Genomic DNA, 20756 nt, shown 5'->3' with positions numbered 1-20756 from the left:
GTGTGACCTGGAATGTTCGGGGGTTGCACTCCATGCAGCGTAGGTACAAGGTTCATTCCTACTTGGTGCGTAGGGGAGTACAGGTTGCTATCTTACAGGGGACTCACCTGACCAAGACAGAGGGGCTAGCGCTGCAGCGTAGATGGCGAGGTCCGCTTTATTACACTACTTATTGCGGGGGGCCTTGATTTGGATTAGAGCGGAGGTACCCTTTCAGGTTATTGATCGGGTGGTAGATTCCGCTGGCCGCTATGTGGCGGTTAGAGGTCGCCTATATGGGCAGGAAGTGACCCTCTGCAGCATCTATGCTCCTAATGTAGAACAGGCACCCTTCCTGGAAACTTTATCGTTAGCCCTCGCGGATTATTTTACGACCCCAGTGTGGATGGGGGGAGACTTTAACTCTGTTACTGATGTGACTATGGATAGGTCTCATCCCCCTTTACCCACAGCCCCGATTAATAGATTGGCCAAGACCTGAACCCAGTGGCAAGATAATTGGGGATTTATCGATATTTGGCTAGCGCAGCACCCGGTCGATAGAGATTATTCATATTTCTCGGCCTAGCACGATTTACAGGTGCGGTTGGACACCATTTTGTGTAGCGCCGGCCTAGTCTCAATGGCGTTGCCAGCGAGTATTTATCGTGCACCATATCTGAGCATAATCCGCTTTTGGTGAGCTTCTGCTGGGTGGCGGAGCGCCCTAGGGTCCCGACCTGAAGACTGCGCCCGGAGATACTGGAGGATCAGGCCTTTCGCGTGGAGTTGGGGGAAGGAGTGGAGCACTATTTTGCGGAGAACGCGGGTACTGCCACAACAACGGCCTTGGAATGGGGTGCTTTTAAAGTGGTAGTGCGAGGGATCTGCAAGTGGGTGGGAGTAAGGAAGCTGCTATTGCAGGAAGTTGAGGCGAAGGAACTAGCTTTACTGGAAGTAGAGAGGGCCCATTCTGATGGCTCTGGGTCAAGCGGTGAGGTTCGGTTCCGAAAGGAGGCGGTAGCGGTGGTTATGGAGCTCTTACGCTGTTTTGATCATAGAGCTTACCTGGCCCGTGCACATGCGGAACGGGGTAAGGTGGGCACATTACTGGCATGGCTGGCTGATCCGGCTCCTAGGTTGACGTCAGAATCAGGACGCTTGGAATATACGCAGCACCGCATTAACGACCGATTTCGATTGATCTATGCGAGCCGTTACGCCAGCCAATTACAGACTGGAGATATGGATATTCAGGCGTTCCTGGAGAATCTGGAGCTGCCTATGATTGAGGAGGAGGACGAGAAGGCCATGGGTCAGGAAATAACGTTAGCTGAAATTCGCTGCGCCATTAAGCAATTGGCACGCAACTAAACACCGGGTAGCGATGGCTTGCCTATCGAATTCTACTTAACGTATATCGATCTCCTGGCTCCCAGATTGTTGGCAATATACAAGGAGGCAAATCGGGTGGGGGTTCTACCGGCCTCCACTAGAGAGGCTATTATTGTCCCTCTTCTTAAGCTCGAGAAATCCCCGATTGACCCGGCTGCATACAGGCCCCTATCAATGCTCACCACCGATTATAAAATACTGAGCCGAGTATTGGCCACTAGACTCCTCCCTTTTATGACAAGGTTGGTGCACTCAGACCAAGCCGGCTTTATTCCGACTAGAAATACTGCCAGCAGCATACGTTTATTAATAGATCTATTGGATGGATGCCATGAGGCGGAGGGGCAAGCGATGGTCCTCTCGGTCGATATTGCTAAAGCGTTCGACAGCCTGGAATGGCCATATCTGTTCTCAGTCATGGCAGCTTTTGGCCTTGGGGCGGACTACGTTCGCTGGACAAAAATCTTATATGCGTCAGCAACTGCTAGGGTCCGAGTTGGTAGAGTTGTCTCCTCCTCGTACCCCGTGGGGCGGGGCACTAGACAGGGTTGCCCACTCTCCCCGCTATTGTTTGCTCTCGCGATAGAGCCCCTGGCGGCGCGTGCTAGAACAGGACGGGCGTATTGCGGAATGCGCCTTCACGACCAAGCACAGTACATTTCGCTTTATGCGGACGACCTCTTAATGTTCCTGGGAAATGCGGGGGAGGCCCTGGGCGAGGCGCGCACCCTCCTCGATTATTTCGGGGATGTTTCGGGATTGCGAGTTAACTGGGCCAAGATCTGCATGTTCCCTGTGTCTGGAACATGCGTCCCGCCTTCACTACGGCCTGATTTGACGTGTGAACCTAGGTTTCTTCCTTACTTGGGTACGCACGTGTATCATGCTCAGGAGGATCTTCTTGAAGGCAACATCGGTAGAGCGATGAGGGGACTTCAAGGTAGCATGCGATTCTTGGGGACTCTGCCGCTATCTGTGACGGGTTGTGTGGCGCTGCTTAAGATGGTGGCACTTCCTCGACTCTTGTACTATTTTTGGACACTGCCGATACGGATTCCGGTTGCTCTATTTCGACAGCTCCGCTCCGCAGTGGGTAGCTTTATCTGGGGTGCTGGAAGATGCAGGGTGGCGCTGGACACATTGATGAGACCGAGAGCTGAAGGGGGCCTTGCTGTCCCGGACTTTGAATTCTACTACCTTGCTGCACAATTCCAGTTTCTTACCCAGGCGGTGGCGTTGGAATTTCGGGGGCCAGAAAGAGAGTTTGCACTGGAGATACCGCTGCATATTTTGTCCTTCATGGTTCTGCAACAATATCTGCAAACTACTGAACTATCGATGGTGGAGGGGACCCTCTGACACTGTTGGAAATGGTTCCATACTAGAATTAGGGTAAATCGCCCATACGCTCCTGAGATCCCATTAGGAATGTGTACAGCGTACCACATGGCGGGGATTGGTCCACCCTTGCAGAGTGGGAGGAGCTGGGATTGCAGATGGTGGGTGACCTGTACGCGGATGGCGAGCTATTACCCTATGGTACGTTGCAGGAGACCTTTGGTCTACTGCGCGGCCATTACCTGATGCACGCGGCACTGATCACTGCCATAAAGAGGCATTGGGGAGCCGGCCTTTCCGAACCGCCAACAAGCGGAGTGTGCCAATACGTGGTGATGGCAGCGGGCACCTATAAGGCGGTTACTTGCCTTTATAAACGCATGCTGGGTGAGAGGGTTACTCCGTTGCAAAAGCTACAGGAGCAATGGGTGACTGATTTAGATAAGGTAATACCTGATACGGCTTGGTCGCAGATAATTAAGCGAGTGGGAAAAAGTACCAGGAACGCTAGGTTTCAGCTTATTCAGCTTTTCGTATTACATAGGGCATACCTTACACCGGCTAAAATTAATCCGTATTTCCATGTGGACACTGCGCTATGCCCCAGATGCAAACTACAGGGCGCAGACCTGTGCCATATGCTGTGGGACTGTCCGCAGTCGGGTACCTACTGGGAGGAGATAACTGGTCTACTTTGTAGAGTAGCCAGACGACAGATCACTATGGACAAGGGAGTTTGCCTACTATACTGGTTTCCACACACCAGTAAAAATAAGATAACTAGCAAGTTTGTAGACCTGGGGTTCATTCTGGCTAAAAGGGAAATCACATCTCATTGAAAGGCGGCGGTTGGCCCCAGCTACGTTAGATGGAAAGCAGCATTGCTTATGTGGGCGAGTAGTGAGAGCTCGGTACGATTGCAACAGGCACATAGGTCCCATAATGATAGGGCGCTAGAGGTGGTGCGGGCGTGTGAGTCCTTAGTGACGGAGCTCCGGACCTCAGACTTGGGAACTGACTCGGGCTCCGGCGCATCGACGGAGGATGAGCATCAATAGGTTACCCCCATTGGCCTTGGGGAGAATAACGAGAGGACTCCCGACATCCATGGCTCTCACGATAGTAGGGATTGTCGTTGATGTGATGACCAGCACACACCCGGAACACTAGAATGGCCTTTGGTAAACACACACTCTTTTAGGATAGAAGCGCCAGCAGCAGGGGTGGGGGGGGCAGGGGTAGTTAGACAATGAGAGCAGACCTACCTAAGGTGTTGTATACAGAACTAGAGTCCAGACTTTCATATGTGCTAGAATGCAGAACCAGGGCGCTTATCACAGCAAGGCAGGCCCAGGCCAGGGGCGGTGCACCCTTATCAGGGATTTTAATAATTATTTCCTTGGCTTGCTGGACCACTGGTGATATTTATACTATTATGGAATGTCGGACTCTTTGTACTGATGATGGTCCTGTCTCATGTCTGTTTGTTTTTCTTTTTGAAATAATAAAAAGATTTTTAAAAAAATAAAGAAATTACAATCTGGCCATCAATTGTGCCAGAACAATTATATACCAAGTAATTAGCTTTGTTTTCTATTTACAGCCTTGCAAATTTCTTTTGGATGCTGTTTTCGCAAAAGGAATGACAGTTCGACTGTCGAAGGAAGAGCTACAGCCTCAACTCAAGGAGCAGTGTGGATTAGAACTTAGTATTGACAGGTGAATACTTTTTTCATAATATTTGCAGCAAAAGCACTGCTTAAGACCTAATTTCCAGCATACCTGGACATGTAAATGAGTAGTTCAAAACAAAGTCCATCAGATTTTCTTCAACCCCTTTGCTTCTAGGCCTTTTCGCCACTCTGTGCTAAGCCTTTTTTTGACTATTTGGGGTAGTTCGCTCTTAGGCCCCTGTAACTTTTTGTCCACAATCTGGTATCCATGTCAACTTTACGTCTTTTCTTCCAACACACTGAAGATTCTAAAGGTACCCAGGGTTTGTGTATTCCCCTTGAGGGAACCCAGAAAATAGCCAAAAAATTGCTAAACACCTCCCTGGACTTCCCTGGCTGTCTAGTTTTCAGAAATGTCTTGATTAGGTAGATTTCCCTAGATGGCCGCTGAGGCCGGGACCAAAAACGCAGGTGACCCCCTTGCAAAACCAGGTCGTTTTGTGATAGGTAATTGTGATGTCTCTACAATACGTTTTGGGCGCTTTCCTGCCACAGGCACTTGGCCCACCTACACAAGTGAGGTACCATTTTTATCGGGAGACTTGGGGAACTGCTGGGTCGTCGGAAATTTGTGGTTTCTTTCTGAAGCGTGAAAATTATGGCACCGTAGTGCAAGAAAAATTTGATTTTAGTCACATTTTGAGGTTTGCAGGACATTGTGGGTAAGATAGCTTGTTGGGATCCACAAGAGAGAGATCACTGGGTGTTAGTTCATGAAAATATCTAGAGTTGGTAGATTTTTCCTAGAGGGAATATACACTTTGCCAGAGAACGACAGAAAAGACAATTATTACTGCACAACCATCTATTCCTCAAGCACACACACATACTGGTTGGATTTGGCACGAGGATGAGTGACGGTTCAGTATATAAACTTTCATTAACAAGAAAATGCACAAAAATGAAATGCACCCCTAATAATTGAAAGGACTAAAAACTGAACTGGTGACTCACAGCTCATGAGCTGTAAAGCCACGTCCAGGCCCCAAACTGCTTTACAGGCCATTCACACACCTTTTGTATTTGATAAACACAAGACCATTCACACCGCAAGCCACAGAACCAATACATCACAACATTAACAAAAAGGGACAATGTACACCCTGCCAGATAAAGACACAAAAGACAAATATTACTGCACAACCATCTATTCCTCAAGGACACTCACATACCGGTTGGATTTGGCATGAGGGTGAGTGATGGTGCAATATGTACAATTTTATTAGCAAGAGTTTTCACAAAAATTAAATGCACTGTTAACAATCGAAAAGAAAAGAAACTGAATCAGTGACTCACAGCACATGAGCTGTAAAGCCATGACAAGGCACCAACCTCTTTAGAGTCCATTCATACACCTTTCATACATGTGACACACACAAAACCATTCATACCGCCAGTCACAGGCCCAGCACATAACACTTACATCAACAGACAGCGCCATTCAAGGGCACTTCACATGCCCACATGCCTGACACAAAAACCACACCAGCTAACGGATTGCGTGGACTGGCCTTTGGCTTCCAGTGTGTGTAGTGACCAGCAGCAAGTCACTACTCACACACTGCCTGTCAAGCACCAGTCTACACTTACCGCCAGCTAAGCGCCTGTCCACGCACACTGCCAGCCAAGCACCAGTTCACACTCACCGCCAGCCAAGCACAAGTTCACACAGTGCCAGTCCACGCACTTAACCAGCCAAGCGCAAGTCCACGCACACCGCCATCACATTTAGGTTTTTGTTATACAAAAAAGAAAACACAAACAAATTTTAGGTAGACGCAAAACTGCAGACACAAAAGCTGAAACGAAGTGCATTGCACTAATGCCATCCTTGAAACTTAAAAAAAGATATAAATCAATACAGACCAGGCGGTTCACTTTACCACTCATAGATGCTCCCATTTCTTTTTTTGCGTGTGGTACATTCTAAAACAAGTAGGCACACACAGCGCAGTGTTAGAAGGACACTTGGGGCAGTACATACAAGTCTCCTGCCGCGTACCTTTTCGCCAACAGACTATATCTCCTACTGGAAAAGTCTTTTGTGGGCATGGGAGGAATGTGATCAGGAAAGTGGCGATCTTTTTTAATCTAGCCACATCCTCCACCACCCCAACTCTAGGAATACTTCCTGTTCCAATACAACAAGGCTGCCTATCACAGACTCTTGAAATTAGTCAAAAGTCATTGTTGACTCAGGAGAACAATCCTTAAATACAACTAAAGCGTTAAAGGTTGGCAAGTGGAAAAGATGGATAGCCAACTTCTCATACCAAATGTAAGCCTTACGAAAAGCAGTGTAAGGTTCCAACCTCTCATCTACTCTATCAACACCACCCATGTGCCTATTATGGTCTAAAATTCACACAGGTTTGCGCACTTTAGCAACATGACCCCAAACATTCACAGTTGAAGTGTTTTCATCATGGATGGTAGTCAGCATGTAGACATCTCTCTTGTCTGCAAACTTTACAGCTAGAAGTTCCTCCCTTTGCAACGGCAACTTTACTGTCCTCTCACAAGCTTTTAGCAGACAAATTATTTAGAGAAACCTTTACGGTTAGAGTAGATTGTGCCGCAAGCAAAATGTAATGTAATGTAATATAAAAAGGATTTGTATAGCGCTGCGTTCACCGGACGGTTTCTTGGCGCTGATCACCAACCCAGGAGGAAGCAAAGAGGGGAGAAAGAAGAACTTTATGTATAGACACCGCGGAAAAGGTGAGTTTTTAGGAGAGAGCGAAAGTGAGGATAGGAAGAGGAGAGTCTGAGGTCTAAAGGTAGGGAGTTCCAGAGTGAGGGGGCCAAGAAGGAGAATCTAAGACCTCCGTGCTTTTTACGCCTGTACCTAGGTGTCTGGAGGAGGGCGTGATGGGAGGAATGGAGGTGTCTGGGGGGGGCGTACGGATGAAGAAGAGAGGAGATGAAAGAGGGGCCGATACCGGCCAGGGATTTATGGGTTAGGCAGCCAAGTTTGAACTTGCAGCGCTCCGACACAGGAAGCCAATGAAGGGCTTTGAGGAGGGGACGAACGTGGTGATGTTTTGGCTGACGATGGATAAGACGGGCGGCCTGATTCTTGATTAACTGAAGTCTCTTTATTTGATATTGTGGAATGCCTGCGTATAGGGCGTTAAGGTAGTCGATCCGAGAGATTACTAGCGCCAACAGCGCCAGGGTGAGAGCTTCAGTGGTCAGAAAGTGAGCTATTTTCCGGATTTTTCTGAGCTGGTGGAAGCAGGAGGATACTGTAGCGCTGATCTGATGATTCATGGAAAGATCTTGTGAGATGTAGACCCCTAGGCTTTTTACTTTTTCAGCGGGACTAGGAGGGGGGCCAAGGGAGAGGGGCCAAAAGGTGGAGTTCCATGGATTGGCTGGGCCTCCGACAAGAACGACTCCGTCTTGTCGGGGTTAAGCTTAAGGTGGTGAGCGCCCATCCAGTCGCTGATATGGCAAAGGGTGGACTGGAAATCCTGGGCCGCTTCCTGCGAGTCAAGGTTGAAGATGAGCTGAATGTCATCTGCATAATTAAATGCAGTGACATTCCTTTCCCGGAGGGAGCGGATCAGGGGGGGTAAGGTATAAATTAAAAAGGAGTGGAGACAAAGACGAGCCCTGCGGGACTCCGCAGGTGAGTTTCATCCTGTCCGCCGAGAATTGGGAAATTCGAACAGATTGGTGGCGGTTCGTCAAAAAGGAACGAACCCAATCAAGGGCCGTCCCTCCAATACTAGCCTCCTTGACACGGTCGACCAAGATGGAGTGGTCGACCGTGTCAAAGGCTGCCGACAAGTCTAGGAGGATTAAGGCTTGGCTGGCGTTAGAGTCAGCACCTCTGCGGAGTTCCTCCATAACAGAGAGAATGACCGCCTCTGTTGAATGGGCTGGTCTAAACCCAGCCTGTTGGGGGTCCAGGAAGTTGGAGTCCTCAACAAAGGAACTGAGGATGCTGGTGACAAATGACTCAAGTACCTTACTAAGGTAGGGAAGGAGGGAAATGGGACGGAAGTTGGCCATGATCGTAGGGTCAGCGCTGGGTTTCTTCAGGATGGGTACTACTTCTGCGTTCTTAAACTGACTGGGAACCTCACCGAGCAGAAGGGAGTTGTTCAGGAGGGCCAGTGGAGAGGTGGGGCAGGCAGAAAAGGCAGCCCGGAGAATCGCGAAGGGCAGCAGTCTGTGGGGGAGCCAGAGGAGACTTTATTAAGCAGACTGATGAAGACTTCTTCTGATATTGTGGGGACCTGAGTCAAAGAATGAGGGTTGACAGGGGGTGCAACCTCAGTTAATGGTGTAGCCGGGGGAGTGGAGGAGATGCTATTTTTGATTTTAATAATTTTTTCTATAAAGAAACAGTTGAGGGAGTCGCAGAGTGCTTGAGACGGAAGAGGTTTGAGAGTTACCCTATCCGGGTGTGAGAGCTCGTCTACGATTGCAAAGATATCTTTAGATTTCTGCGCAGAGTTAAGGATTTTGGTGGAAAAGTAGGCAGTTTTTGCAGCGGAAATGGCTAGTTTGTACTCTCCCAATAATTTTAGAAAGGGTAATTTCTTTACGGGGTCGTAGTTTCTGCGCCAGTGGCGCTCGGCCTGGCGGAGACCTAGTTTTAAGGTTTTACGGCTATCAGAAAACCATCGATGTGCGTCGTGGGGGCGCTTGGATCTTATTAGTTTAAGAGGGGCAACCTTGTCGCTGGCATATTCTAGCCAGTCGACTAGTGCAGCTTCTTGGGAGTCAATGGGGCCAAGAGCGGCCGGAACCGAGGATGATAAAGAGGTGAGGAACAAGTCAAGGTCTGCTTTGTTCCAGTTGCGAGCTTGGAGGCAAGGGCCTCGGCTGCGAGGGGGCGGGGGAGGAACCAGGAGGAGAAAAGAGATTAAATGATGGTCGGACCAGAGGCAAGGTGAGATCGTGAGCGACTTGATTTCAAGGTTATAGGTCCACACCTGGTCAAGGGTGTGGCCCTTGGAGTGAGTGGGTAAATGAATGTGTTGGATACCATTAAGCCCAGTTAGAAGATCGGTGAAAGCCAGGGATTGGGGGCTTTCATGGGTGTCTGATGGCCAGTAATTGAAGTCTCCCAGGACTAGGAGTTTAGAATTGTTGATGGTGAGCTTGGAGAGCAGGTCACCAAAGTTCGAATAAAAATTGGGCACTTTGGCCAATTCCCTGATCAACTACACACCAGTGTAGAAGTTATCTACATATAAATGTTGACCTTTGTTAAAAAGTCCTCTACCAAGTTCCCATACAATTTTCTCACTCACTCGGAAAGTGGACAGACCACCAAGGAGGGGGGTAGTCAATCCTGGAATCCCTACTGGTTTACACCCTGAAATTAGAGACACATCCAGTCCTACTGTCACACAGCATATACATATACATCTTAATTCCATAGTGTGACCTCTTGCTAGGAATGTACTGCATGTAAACAAAGCAGCCCTTGAACAAGACCAAAGACTAATCCACAGCTATTTCTTTAACTGGAGCGTAGCTCTCAGGAAATCGATCTACAAAGTGATCAATGACAGGCCGAATCTTAAAAAGACAGTCACATCAGAGTGATCTTGTGGCAACGCTAAACCATTATCAACAAAATGCAGCATCCGAAGCAGAAGCAAATACCCCTCCCAGAAATATAGCCTCTCCCATCAAGGGTCTAGTAGACCAACATGAAGATCAATAGCTTCCTTATCAAACCCATCAAAAAAGTTAAAGCCAAAAACTTCAATTCAACTCTTCCAGATTTATGAGAGTGCACGGGCTAGCTCTAGAATCGGGCCTAAGTCTCGCACTGTTGTCCTTCAAAAACTGTTCAGCATACAAATGAGTCTGCTCACAACTCTCCGCCAAAAGTCCATCGTCCATAAACAAGTGAAAAAAATGTATAGCTAAAAAGTTTTTAGTATCCACTTTACACCTTGGGACAACAGAAAAGTCCGACAATGCCAGCTGCACCATACCTGGAGCAACCCAGAGGTCAGCTCTTCCAACGGGTAGCCTTGCAACCCCAGTCTACAGTCTCGATGCCTCTTCCTGCTCTATCTGCACATGAGTGTTCTAAAACTGGGACTTCATCTGCACTAAGAGTGGCTTCATCATCCGATGATTCCTCTCTGACAGAAAATTCACTGCCCGAATCTTTCACTCCTTCCTCTGCCTCAGATGCAGAGTTAGTCTTTGAACCATGGTCTGAGGAAAACTCAAAAAGCATACCAACTACCTGCAAAACAGTAATCCTGTGGCTAGCCATACTCCTTACAAACAAGTCAACATCAACCAACACTGTGCAAAATAAGTAATAAAGAAAGTGTGGCTTTATCACAAAGATCTATATACTCAAAAACTATGCAACTCACTTGCCGCAGACAGCTACACTCACCTGCACCTACTCTGCAGAGACACAGCAAAAACCTACGAGATCCCACTAGAAAGAAAAAATCAAAACAAATCACTCACAAGACGACAAAATACACATCGAGTACAAAGGCAAAACCAGCGGAGAAAAAGTTGCTTCATTTGAAAAGTTGCTTCATTGAAGGGGTCACTTGCATCTGTAAAAAAAGAAAAAATGCTTGCTGCCTATTGGGGTTTCCTGCAAGGCAAAAACAATGGCCTGATTTGACCCCAGGGACATACAATTTTCCTCCATTGGAAGCAACTCTTGCCCAAGGGGCCGCTTCCTTTTCACACCTAAAAAATCCCTGATGCCTAGTGGGGGCGATCCTGCTACATGATCGTGACCTCATGCTCAATTGTGCAGCAGGAATACCCTGCAAACAGACATTAGGGGAGAGGAAAAACTCTTTACTCTCCCTTGATGCATGTAAAAACACCCCGCCCCTCTCTCCAGGAGCAGGAAACACCCACCTGCTTCACCAGACACCTGGAAACAAATGGCTTCCAGCGCGTCAGGCTGCTCCTGATGACGTCTTGAATAAACAAACAATATCCCAACTGGTGTTACTCTGGAGACCATTTAACATGTTTGCAAAAACCATTACTTGAACAGAAATAAGGAGACTCGATTTGTTTTTAAATCGTGCTCATGGCATCATATAATTAGAGAAAAGTAGAAAATACAGTTGTAGCAGCACTGTACAGGAATGAATTACAAAACAACCTAGATTGTATTTGGTGCTAGGTATGTGCAAGTGACACATAAAGTGGCGACGCAAGTGACAATGGTGGACAGCGTGAAGGGCGCAAGGTGTGAGAGTGTAATAATATATACAGTGAGTCAGACGAACAATGTGGCTCAAGATAAATTATAATGCAGTAGTATTTGATTTAGAAGTATTAATTTAGGTGAGCCACAGTGGGGGCTGCGCCATTTATTGCATTGAGTGGTCGACGACGTTTTGATCCTTGTGACTTGGGATCATCTTCAGGACCGGGTTGCACTTGGTGGGCGGTGCTGTACAGGGAAGGAAGTGGAAAGGTAAGGTAGGGTAGGGGATGACAAAGGAGAACGCTGTCGCTGGCATTAAAGGTCGGGAGCGGGCAGGGCCCGTCCTGTGGGTGGGCGCAATGGGATCAAGGAAGGGCAAGAAAGGCAGTGGATAATGTGAGAATGGGCCTGAAAAGCAGGTACCGAGCTAGAGGGGCAGTGATTAGTATGGTTGACAGTTCCCGCTGGAAGAAGACGCTCCGGGTAGTGGGTCTGTGTCTACAGACTGGGAGGTGAAAAGGGGGAAAGAGGAACGTGCCGTGGTGGGAAAAGTGGCGTGTGAGAGGGACAGCACGCAGAGGTGTAGGAACCGGTGGAAGCCCCAGGGGGGCAACCGAGCGTGTGATCGACGGTTACATTGCCGTGTAGCATTGGGTTGACACACCGGAAGTGGCCGGTGGGGGAAGGCATCCATGGGTGAAACGATCCCCAGTGTCCAGAGAAAGCGAGTAGGGCAAGGGTGTTGAGCCAGCACGTCTGTGTCAGCACACCATGTGTGTTCTGACGTCATAGAATTGCCGGGAGGGGGTGGTTGCGCAGGGCCGGTGTTGCAGCGGAAACTCTTCCACTGCCATCCCTGTTAGAGGGGTGTAGATGGGCTGCTCATGGGGTTAGCGCCAGCGTTCCCCCATGGGTGGGTGCAATGACTGAATAATTTTGAAATGAGCACACGCCAACCGGGGCTCATGACGTAGCTGTTCCGTCATGATCATAGAAGGGGTTAATCAAACTATTTCTATCTAGTCAGTAATCTGGTGGTAAGCTATATTTTTTTTTATCTTGCTTTGCAACCTATACATCTTTTTAGGCTGTTAGATCTTTCCAGATAGCTTGAAGATGATCTTAAACCCATGCGTTCTTTTTGCAGCAATGACATATGTCAATTTCCATTTTTTAAAGATTATTTGTTTTTTTGGGCTGTTCAAAACAGTCCAGTTTATTACTAAGTGCACATAAGTTATTTTGAAAGGTAAATTGGTCTCTGCCTGTCTTATGTTGCACACAGGCCACTGTCAAATTTTTCTTCATAGTTTGTCATGTTAGGTTTTTATTCTATTGATGGATTTGTCATTCGTATTCGTATTATGTTTTTTTAACCCAGTCATACTGACCCTCTGAATATAACACCTCTAAGAGTCCCTTCTCACTTTAAAATTATTTTTTCTCTGCCTCAGAGAATCTTGGGTGCTCATTGCATTATTCTGAAGTTTTTAGGTCTGAAACCATTCCTAGTTCCGAAGATCTTCACATATTGGGCTTTGTGCTTCTCCCTGGTGCTGTACTCCAGATGGTCAATGAGATCCCTTCATTGCTGCCTCGGGAGACAGTAGCTTCAGCATCAGTGGAAATTATCACAAGCACTGACATTTTAAGTGTTGTCCTCCCGAATCTTCTTTGTAGATTTGTCTCTTGAACTTCACAGTTGGATCATCGGTCCTCTGCTTGTTTTGGGAGACCACACACTTTGGGTGGAAAGCTCTTCAATAAAGAGTTTTTTCAGTGGTAGCTCATTTCTTGGGTACACTGACAATGAAGACTAATGCCTTGAGATGCCTCTCTGTGGAGGATCACAAATGGGAGCTCCACCCCTCAAATGAAGAAATCTCCACACCTCAAATGACGAACATGATCTTCTTCCTACTGGAATTTATTTACATGAACCTTTTTTGCTATAGCTCTGAGCAAGAAGGGTTCTCTGTTTTGTGCTCCACACTTCCCACCATGTGGTCCCTTGTAGGACACTTATGTTTCAACTGGACTGTTCTGTGTGTTACTGCAGGAGGTTCAAGAACTTCATCCTCAACTGATAGGTATCGCCTCGGAATAAATGTGGAGGATTTGGCATGCTAATCTGTAGATGAGCAGTGTCATTTTTATGCCTTCTGCTTGCCACTAGAGATAGCTGATGTCATTGTAGCTGCTCTAAAACCTTCTATAAAGTCAGACTATATGGGTTACTGGATTCTTGATGCGAGTCCACGGGCTTAAACCACTTCGCTGCTCACTTACTCTGTGCTTTGCTCTTGTGTCTCCCTGACCAGCCTTCCTTGTTTAGGTTACCTCTGAAGGGAAGATTCTTAAAATGTCTTCTTTCCTAACGCTCCCTTTATTTTTCTGCAGTGGTGCTTATATTTAGTGTTGACCTTCTGGTAGCATCATCATGTGAACTGATGCACTGTTGGCCTATTTGCCTGCTAACCCTTCATACTGTACCTCTGGTGATGATTACTTCAGAGAATACAAAACCGGGAATGGATGGGTCTATGGGAAAGTTTAAAGACCTGCACAGACACTTTTCCCAGAAGACTGTGAAACAAATTCAACTGCCTGAAGGTCTGTAGTGTTGGTGCCCAACGGCATCCTCCACCAATCAACCGTATCCAATCACGCCCAAGTGGAGCCCTCATATGGGAAACCCTAATAAGGGGACGGAGTCCCATCACTCACCAAGGTGACATGCTTCATCATCTGGGATCTCCTTCCGGCTGTAACCCCTAGTACAGCCGAGGGCTACAAACCCCTCACTGTGAGGGAGGAGCAAGGGGATGTTTTAAGGATCTCCTGGGATATACTAAAATCCAGAAGGTGATGAGCTGAGGTGTACTACTAGGTGATGGGCGCAGTGCTAAAGAGTGTAAGCTTCTGCGTTTATACATGACAACAAAAATAATACAAACATGGATGTAACTGAAAAAAGGGAACAGATACAACCTATCGAACCACTTGTTTCAGTTCAAGAAGCGTGGTGTAGTTTAACCCGTAGTGTGTGGATAAAGAACCTCACCTCACCAGGTCACTGCTCAGGACGTGAGGCACCGCTCTATCCATCGGTACCCCAGGCTTAACTAAGCCGTGGTCGGAGGTATAAATGCAGTAGCTTACACATTTGAGGTCCTGAGGAAGACTAGACACTCTTTAGGTCACAATACCTCAAACATGTAGACCGTCCCTCTAACTAGACAGTTGGAGTTTATTTTTTCCAAAACTGCCTTAGCACTGTTTTTAAGCCTGACACCAAGGGATATATAATAACCGTTTTCTCTCCTGGTAGACCTTTTTAATTCACTTTTTTCACTCTTTTCATAGCACTGCGCACATCACCTAGTATTACACCTCAGCTCATCACCTTCTAGATTTTAGTATATCCTAGAGATCCTTAAAACATCCCTTGCTCCTTCCTCACAGTGAGAGGGTTGTTGCCGTCTGCTGCAATAGGGGTTACAGCCGGGAGGAGATCCTAGGATGAAGCGTGAGTGAATGATGGGACTCCGTCCTCTTATTAGGGTTTCCCATATGAGGGCTCAACTTAGGCGTGATTAGATTCGGTTGATTGGTGGAGGATGCCATTGGGCACCAAGTAACACTCCAGACCGTCAGACAGTTCAGTTTGTTTCACAATGATTACTTCAGCCCATAGGACTGGCAAGTTGCCGAGAATTGTCATCCGGCCATCATTTACTGTTTTTTAACCAGACAGCATGGTTCTCTGTACCTGTCCATTGTTTCTGAAAATAGTTTGGTCTGCAGACCAGATGTGCAAGTGTGCAACACTTCCATCCTTCTTTCCTTATTCCCATCCTAGCGAGGAAACAGAGTGCTTTCACAGACTAGTTCCTAGGTATGTTGTGTCCTACCACATTGACCATACAAGGCAAAACCACCCAGTTGTATGATTATGCTAAAAAATAAAAATAAACCAAAAGCGCAAATGGTGCATTTTATTTCACATTGCAGGGCCCTTTTTATCAGGAACTACTAGGCCTTAGCCAACAAAGATCCTCCAGTCTGCATTGGTATGCACTCTACAAGGTCCACTGCAGCTTGTACAATGCTCACCAGGGACAGCCAAACAGTCTTCATTGCATACCTTGGCAGAGCAACCCTGCTTAGTCGCTCATAGTAAGGGTACATTGCGTCGGGGCTCATACATTAGGTGAGGGAATAAGTACCCCTCATAAGAAAAGGTCACTTACCTTCAGTAATAATATTTCTGTTGAATACGTCTTCTAGAATATTCCTCACCACCCTTTTACCTCCCCTTCTAAGTTAGTGTCATTTGCAATAAGATTTCCGATGTTTGCAGTAATGGTTTCTACTGTTGATCATCCATTGTTAAGCTTTCTCAGTTCCTCTCAGCATACCCCTGCTGGGTGAGTGGAAGAAATGTAAGGAGCTGCTGCCAAATGGCGCCTTGTTAGGGTAAGGTTGCATCCTGGGTGGAAACATTAGCTTTATTGGTGTTTAGGTATTGGTACTTTCCCAAAATTAAGCACTTCACATTTTCACTACTTTTTTAGTTACAACAATAGCTCACTCTTTTCAGTGTTTTGCTTTCTATAGCTCTGCATTATCTGTTACTCGAGACTCTCAGTTTGCATGACTTTTAGCTAAATGAGCCTGAGGCATTTATTCAGCTATTTGCACTAGATCCAATTTGATGTTGCACTTTTAAACCGCGGGCAGTTAGATTATTACTCCTAACTTCAGAAAACAACCCACATTCATTTTCCAGGCATATTGCTCCATCTCAGTTTGCTTGTTTCAGGTAGCCTTAAAGGAATTATTTTCTAAATTCTGATCATATTGCTGGCCACCTTGGTGATAGAAGTGCAGATCCGAATATCTTGCCTATTGCATGATTATACAAAACTGCAGATGGAATGCGTCAATATGGTGTTAGGTGACCGTTTTAACTTCGCAGATAATGAAGATAATCATTATTTAATGAGCCCAAGTCAGACCAATTGATGCACAGATATTTTGATTAGCACCGATTTGCCACAGTTTGGTTGGTGAGAAAATGCATGTTTAATAAAAATATGTATTAGTGAGCAGAATATTTTACCCTCTGTGTAACTTGTTGTTTGCTTTATTATCTTCCTGAAAAACCTCTCTGACATCCAGTCTACTCCTCCCTTCTGGGTGTTGTAAACCTTGGGAACTGAAATCCACATCAAAAACATTTGGGTTGTTGATGCTCATATGGAAAGTAGAGCTCCTGTAGGCAAATAGGCCGGGAGTCCTAATAATGGATGGGGCGGGGGTGGCATGGGGTGGCGTTGGGGGTGGGGGGGGGGGTTACTTCTATGATGTTCAAACATATTTTAAGGCAGGGATCACAAATAAAAGTGATGTGGATTTGATGCGAAAATGTGTACATCCCAGGTTTAATTTCCAGCAAGTCTGAATTACCAGAATTTAACATGGGAATAATCTAGGTAGTCAGTCTCGTAATAAGTGCTAATACATATTGTACACTTTTCTGGGCCTCTCATATTGTTTTTATTTATTGTATTTAGTACAAAAGCACAAAATCACATATTATCAAGGATCATTCAGAACTGTTGTTTTACAAATATTTTTTATGCGAACATGTATAGACATAACTTTAAGTTCAGTGCTACTTGGTCATTTGTATTAAATATTACAAAACAATGAAATCAGGCATGCAAATGATCACAGATTTAGTAAGTATATTAAAATGCATAACACTAATGAACTACAAACTAACTGTACCTGATTTCGAAAAATGTGAGAGATGCACTGGGTAGGCAGTCATTTTGCAGTGATGTTGATAATAGGGAAGTACAGAAGATGGGTGGGAGAAAGGACATGCAACTTCTTTCTCCAAATGTGCTCCTACACGTGGTACCTGGGTCTCGACATTTTGCTGTATTTTGTACCACAGGTGAGCCAGTGACCTCAGATGAAGACCCTTCCTATCTGCTTCATGTATGGCGATAATTTCGGCTTTGGCACATCTACTAAGGACTTGTCGCAATTTAATTGTAGTAGGGGGTCTCCCTGGCCTTCTATGACATTGCTGTTTGACACATCAGTGCCGTGTCTTTAAATGAATTGCCAGCTTTTTGGGTCTTAGGCTTTGAAAAGTACCCCAGCAGACAGGGCTCAGGTGTAAACAGCCCTTCCTTGGCCAGCAGTGATTTTAGTTGTTCCACAACAGACTTCCAGTATATTTGAGTTTCTTTACTGGTGCAAATAATCTGATTAAAACCCACATTTGGCTCATCAAAGCACGCACTTATCAAAATTGTCTAAGACAAATACAGATCACAATAGACCTACTTCATCAACTGGGCTTTATGGTCAATGCACAAAAATCTCAACCTGCATCCTTCGCAGATGCAGTCTTACCTAGGAGCCAGACACAGTGAAAGCTCTAGCCTCTCCCAATGTAGCCAGAATTCACAATATCCAGGCTATGAAACTACAGTTCGGGTCCAAACAACCCTTACCAGCCAGAGTATTCATGCAAATGCTGGGAATGATGGCGTCTTGCATCACAATTATACCCAATGCAAGACTTCACGTGCGTCCACTACAAGAGTGCTTGGCACGTTAGTGGAATCAGTCACAGGGTCAATTAACAGATCTAGTGTTGGTAGACTCCAAGAGGCTTACCGTCTGTTGTAGTTAGATTAGCAAACATTAGGGACACTGATTCATTATCAGGATATCGTCCAGATATACAATCAACCGTATCCCCTCTGATCTGAGGTGCTCTACCACCGACTTCATCAGCGTGGTGAAACACCACGGAGCGGAGGACAGAACAAAAGGAAGAGAGTTAAATTTGAATGTCTGCGAGTTCCATTGGAACTGAAGAAACCGCCTGTAAGGGAAAACATCGGAACCGTAAGGTACCCTTCTTTGCAGTCCAGGCGGACCATTCAATTCCCGGTTTGGAGAAGATCCCTGAGTAGGTGGATGCCCTCCATCTTGAAGTGGCAATAAATGAGCCATCCATTGAAGTCCTTGAGATTTATTACAGGCCGATAGTCTCCGTCCCATTTTTCCACTCAAGAAGATATTGCCTAGGAAACCACGAGGATGAGGGGTCAAGATGACAATTGCCCTTTTCCTCAAAAGGTCGTAGACCTTCTTGTTTATCAGAACCCTCTATTCCCCTAAACAAGAGAGCGGCCGCGGGTAAACTATCTGAGTAGGATATTGGACATACTCTATCTAAAAGCCTTGCACTGTCGGTAACACACAGGCATCTGAGGTTAAAGAAGACCGATTGTGTTAGAAACATTGCAGTTTGCCCCAATTACCACATCCTGCGAACTCTGAACGCTCACCTTGTTGGTTAATGTAGCCACCGTTTCCTCTTCCTGTACCCCCTCTATGCCGTTGTTGTGGTCTGATAGGGTAGAAGTTTCCAAACTTGTTGGGATCCTGCCACTGTCCTCTGCGTGGTTCTGCAGACTTGAAGGAGGCTTGGTTGTAAGGACAGCCGGTCGATCGCCCACTGCCACATCCTGCTTCCCCAAAAACACGCGGAGTGAAGATTCGCTTGATAGAGGACTGGGCCTTGTCCAGGGAACTGAATGCATTCACAAATTTTCCCAACTTCCTGACGAAAGGATCCCCAAAAAGTTTGCCTTCTGCCACAGGCCCGGCCTCTGAGGTGGCTAATTCCCCTAACTGAGGGTCGATTTTAAGTAACCAGGATCTGCGGCGTTCCATGGAAATGGCCGCATTAGCATTTCCCAAAAAAATGACCGCCCTCTGGGCCCGACTGGAGAGTGTCTCAGGTGAGATGAGTGTGCCTGAGGATTTGGCAACTTCTGCCATATCCAAGATTTTCGCTAAAGAGCCTGTCATGTCCAGGAGCTTATCCTGGCACGCCCTCCAGGAATGATCAATGCCCTTCTTAGGGTCCCTAATAAATTTGGCTAGGAAGGTGGCCATCATAGGATCCACTTCAGGAGTGAGGGCTACCTTTCCATCAAGTGTCGGTCTCGGACACTCTGCCATAAGGCAGCTTCTGACCTCCTTATCCAAGGGCTTGCGTAGCCTTGATGCCATGTATGCAGCCACTTTAGGGGCCAGATCTCATTCAGCTGGCCGGGGTGAAGTAGATCATCCAGGTTTAGCATATCGCTGCTTGCGTCCGGCTCCGAAGATTTGTCTGGCCTCGCCGGGCACCATGGCCTGCATGAGCCACCATCGCCATCAGGAGTCTTGGGGGGTACTCGTCTGGATCTGCCGTATGCAGAGCATCAGGGAAAACCGTGAGTCCCGCCAGATCCTCTGAGGGCTGGGGAGTAGTTGGAGGCATCCATAAATGCCTTTTTTAAGTGCGCACATGCATCAGAATCCACCCCTGCGTCATCAGCACGTTTCCTTTTGGGGTAAAGGGCAGCGGCGGAGGGCTGCCCTGGAGGTAAGATGATTTGTGTCCCTTGATTGAACTTCCCTGGAATCCAGGGGTTTTAGGCACTGGGCCTGCAATTGCGTAATCTTCTTCTCCAAAGGCGCCACCACCATTGAAACCGACTTCGATCAATCAATCAAACAGGGGTTCATATTGTGCGCTACTCACCCGTGAGGGTCTCAAAGCGATGGGGGTGGGGGGACAGGGCAGCTCCAGAGTCAATCGAAGAGCCAGGTCTTGAGGTCCTTCCAGAACGTGTACAGGGTCGGGGAGCGTCTGATGTTCACAGGGAGCTCGTTCCAAGTCTTTTGCTGCGATGTAGTAGAAAGGTCTTCCGCCGGTTCTGTGTCTGCGGATGCGGAGGACCTCTGCCATGGCGAGGTCGGCGGAGCGGAGGTTCCTCTTCGGTACGTGGAAGGACATTCTCTTGTTGAGGTATTTGGGTCCGATGTTGTGTAGGAATTTGTAGGCGTGGGTGAGGAGTTTGAAGGTGACCCCCTTCTCGACGGGGAGCCAGTGGAGGCCTCGTAGGTGTTGGGTCATGTGCTCATGGCGTGGTGTCCCGAGGACGAGTCTGGCTGCTGCGTTCTGGATGGTCTGGAGTCTACGCAGGAGAGTTTTGTTGATTCTGGCGTAGATGGCTTTGCCGTAGTCTGGTCTGTTGGTGATGAGTGCG

At 47.0% G+C, this 20756-nt stretch overlaps 1 protein-coding gene across 4 annotated transcripts in view; it reads left to right on the top strand.

Annotated features, from left to right (window-relative positions):
- USP47 (ubiquitin specific peptidase 47) overlaps window positions 1–20756 on the top strand; it is a 1494847-nt gene that overhangs the window by 1290724 nt on the left and 183367 nt on the right. For all 4 annotated transcript variants that reach the window (XM_086955947.1, XM_086955945.1, XM_086955948.1 and 1 more), the window contains one exon: window positions 4316–4431. In XM_086955947.1, coding sequence (XP_086812073.1) covers window positions 4316–4431 — 116 coding nt within the window. The remainder of the gene's footprint in view (window positions 1–4315; window positions 4432–20756) is intronic.

The sequence above is a fragment of the Lissotriton vulgaris genome, chromosome 2_1, assembly GCF_964263255.1.
Source record: "Lissotriton vulgaris chromosome 2_1, aLisVul1.2, whole genome shotgun sequence".
NCBI lineage: Eukaryota > Metazoa > Chordata > Amphibia > Caudata > Salamandridae > Lissotriton > Lissotriton vulgaris.
Note: the sequence above shows the minus strand (reverse complement) of the source record. Positions and strands in the feature narration are given on the sequence as shown.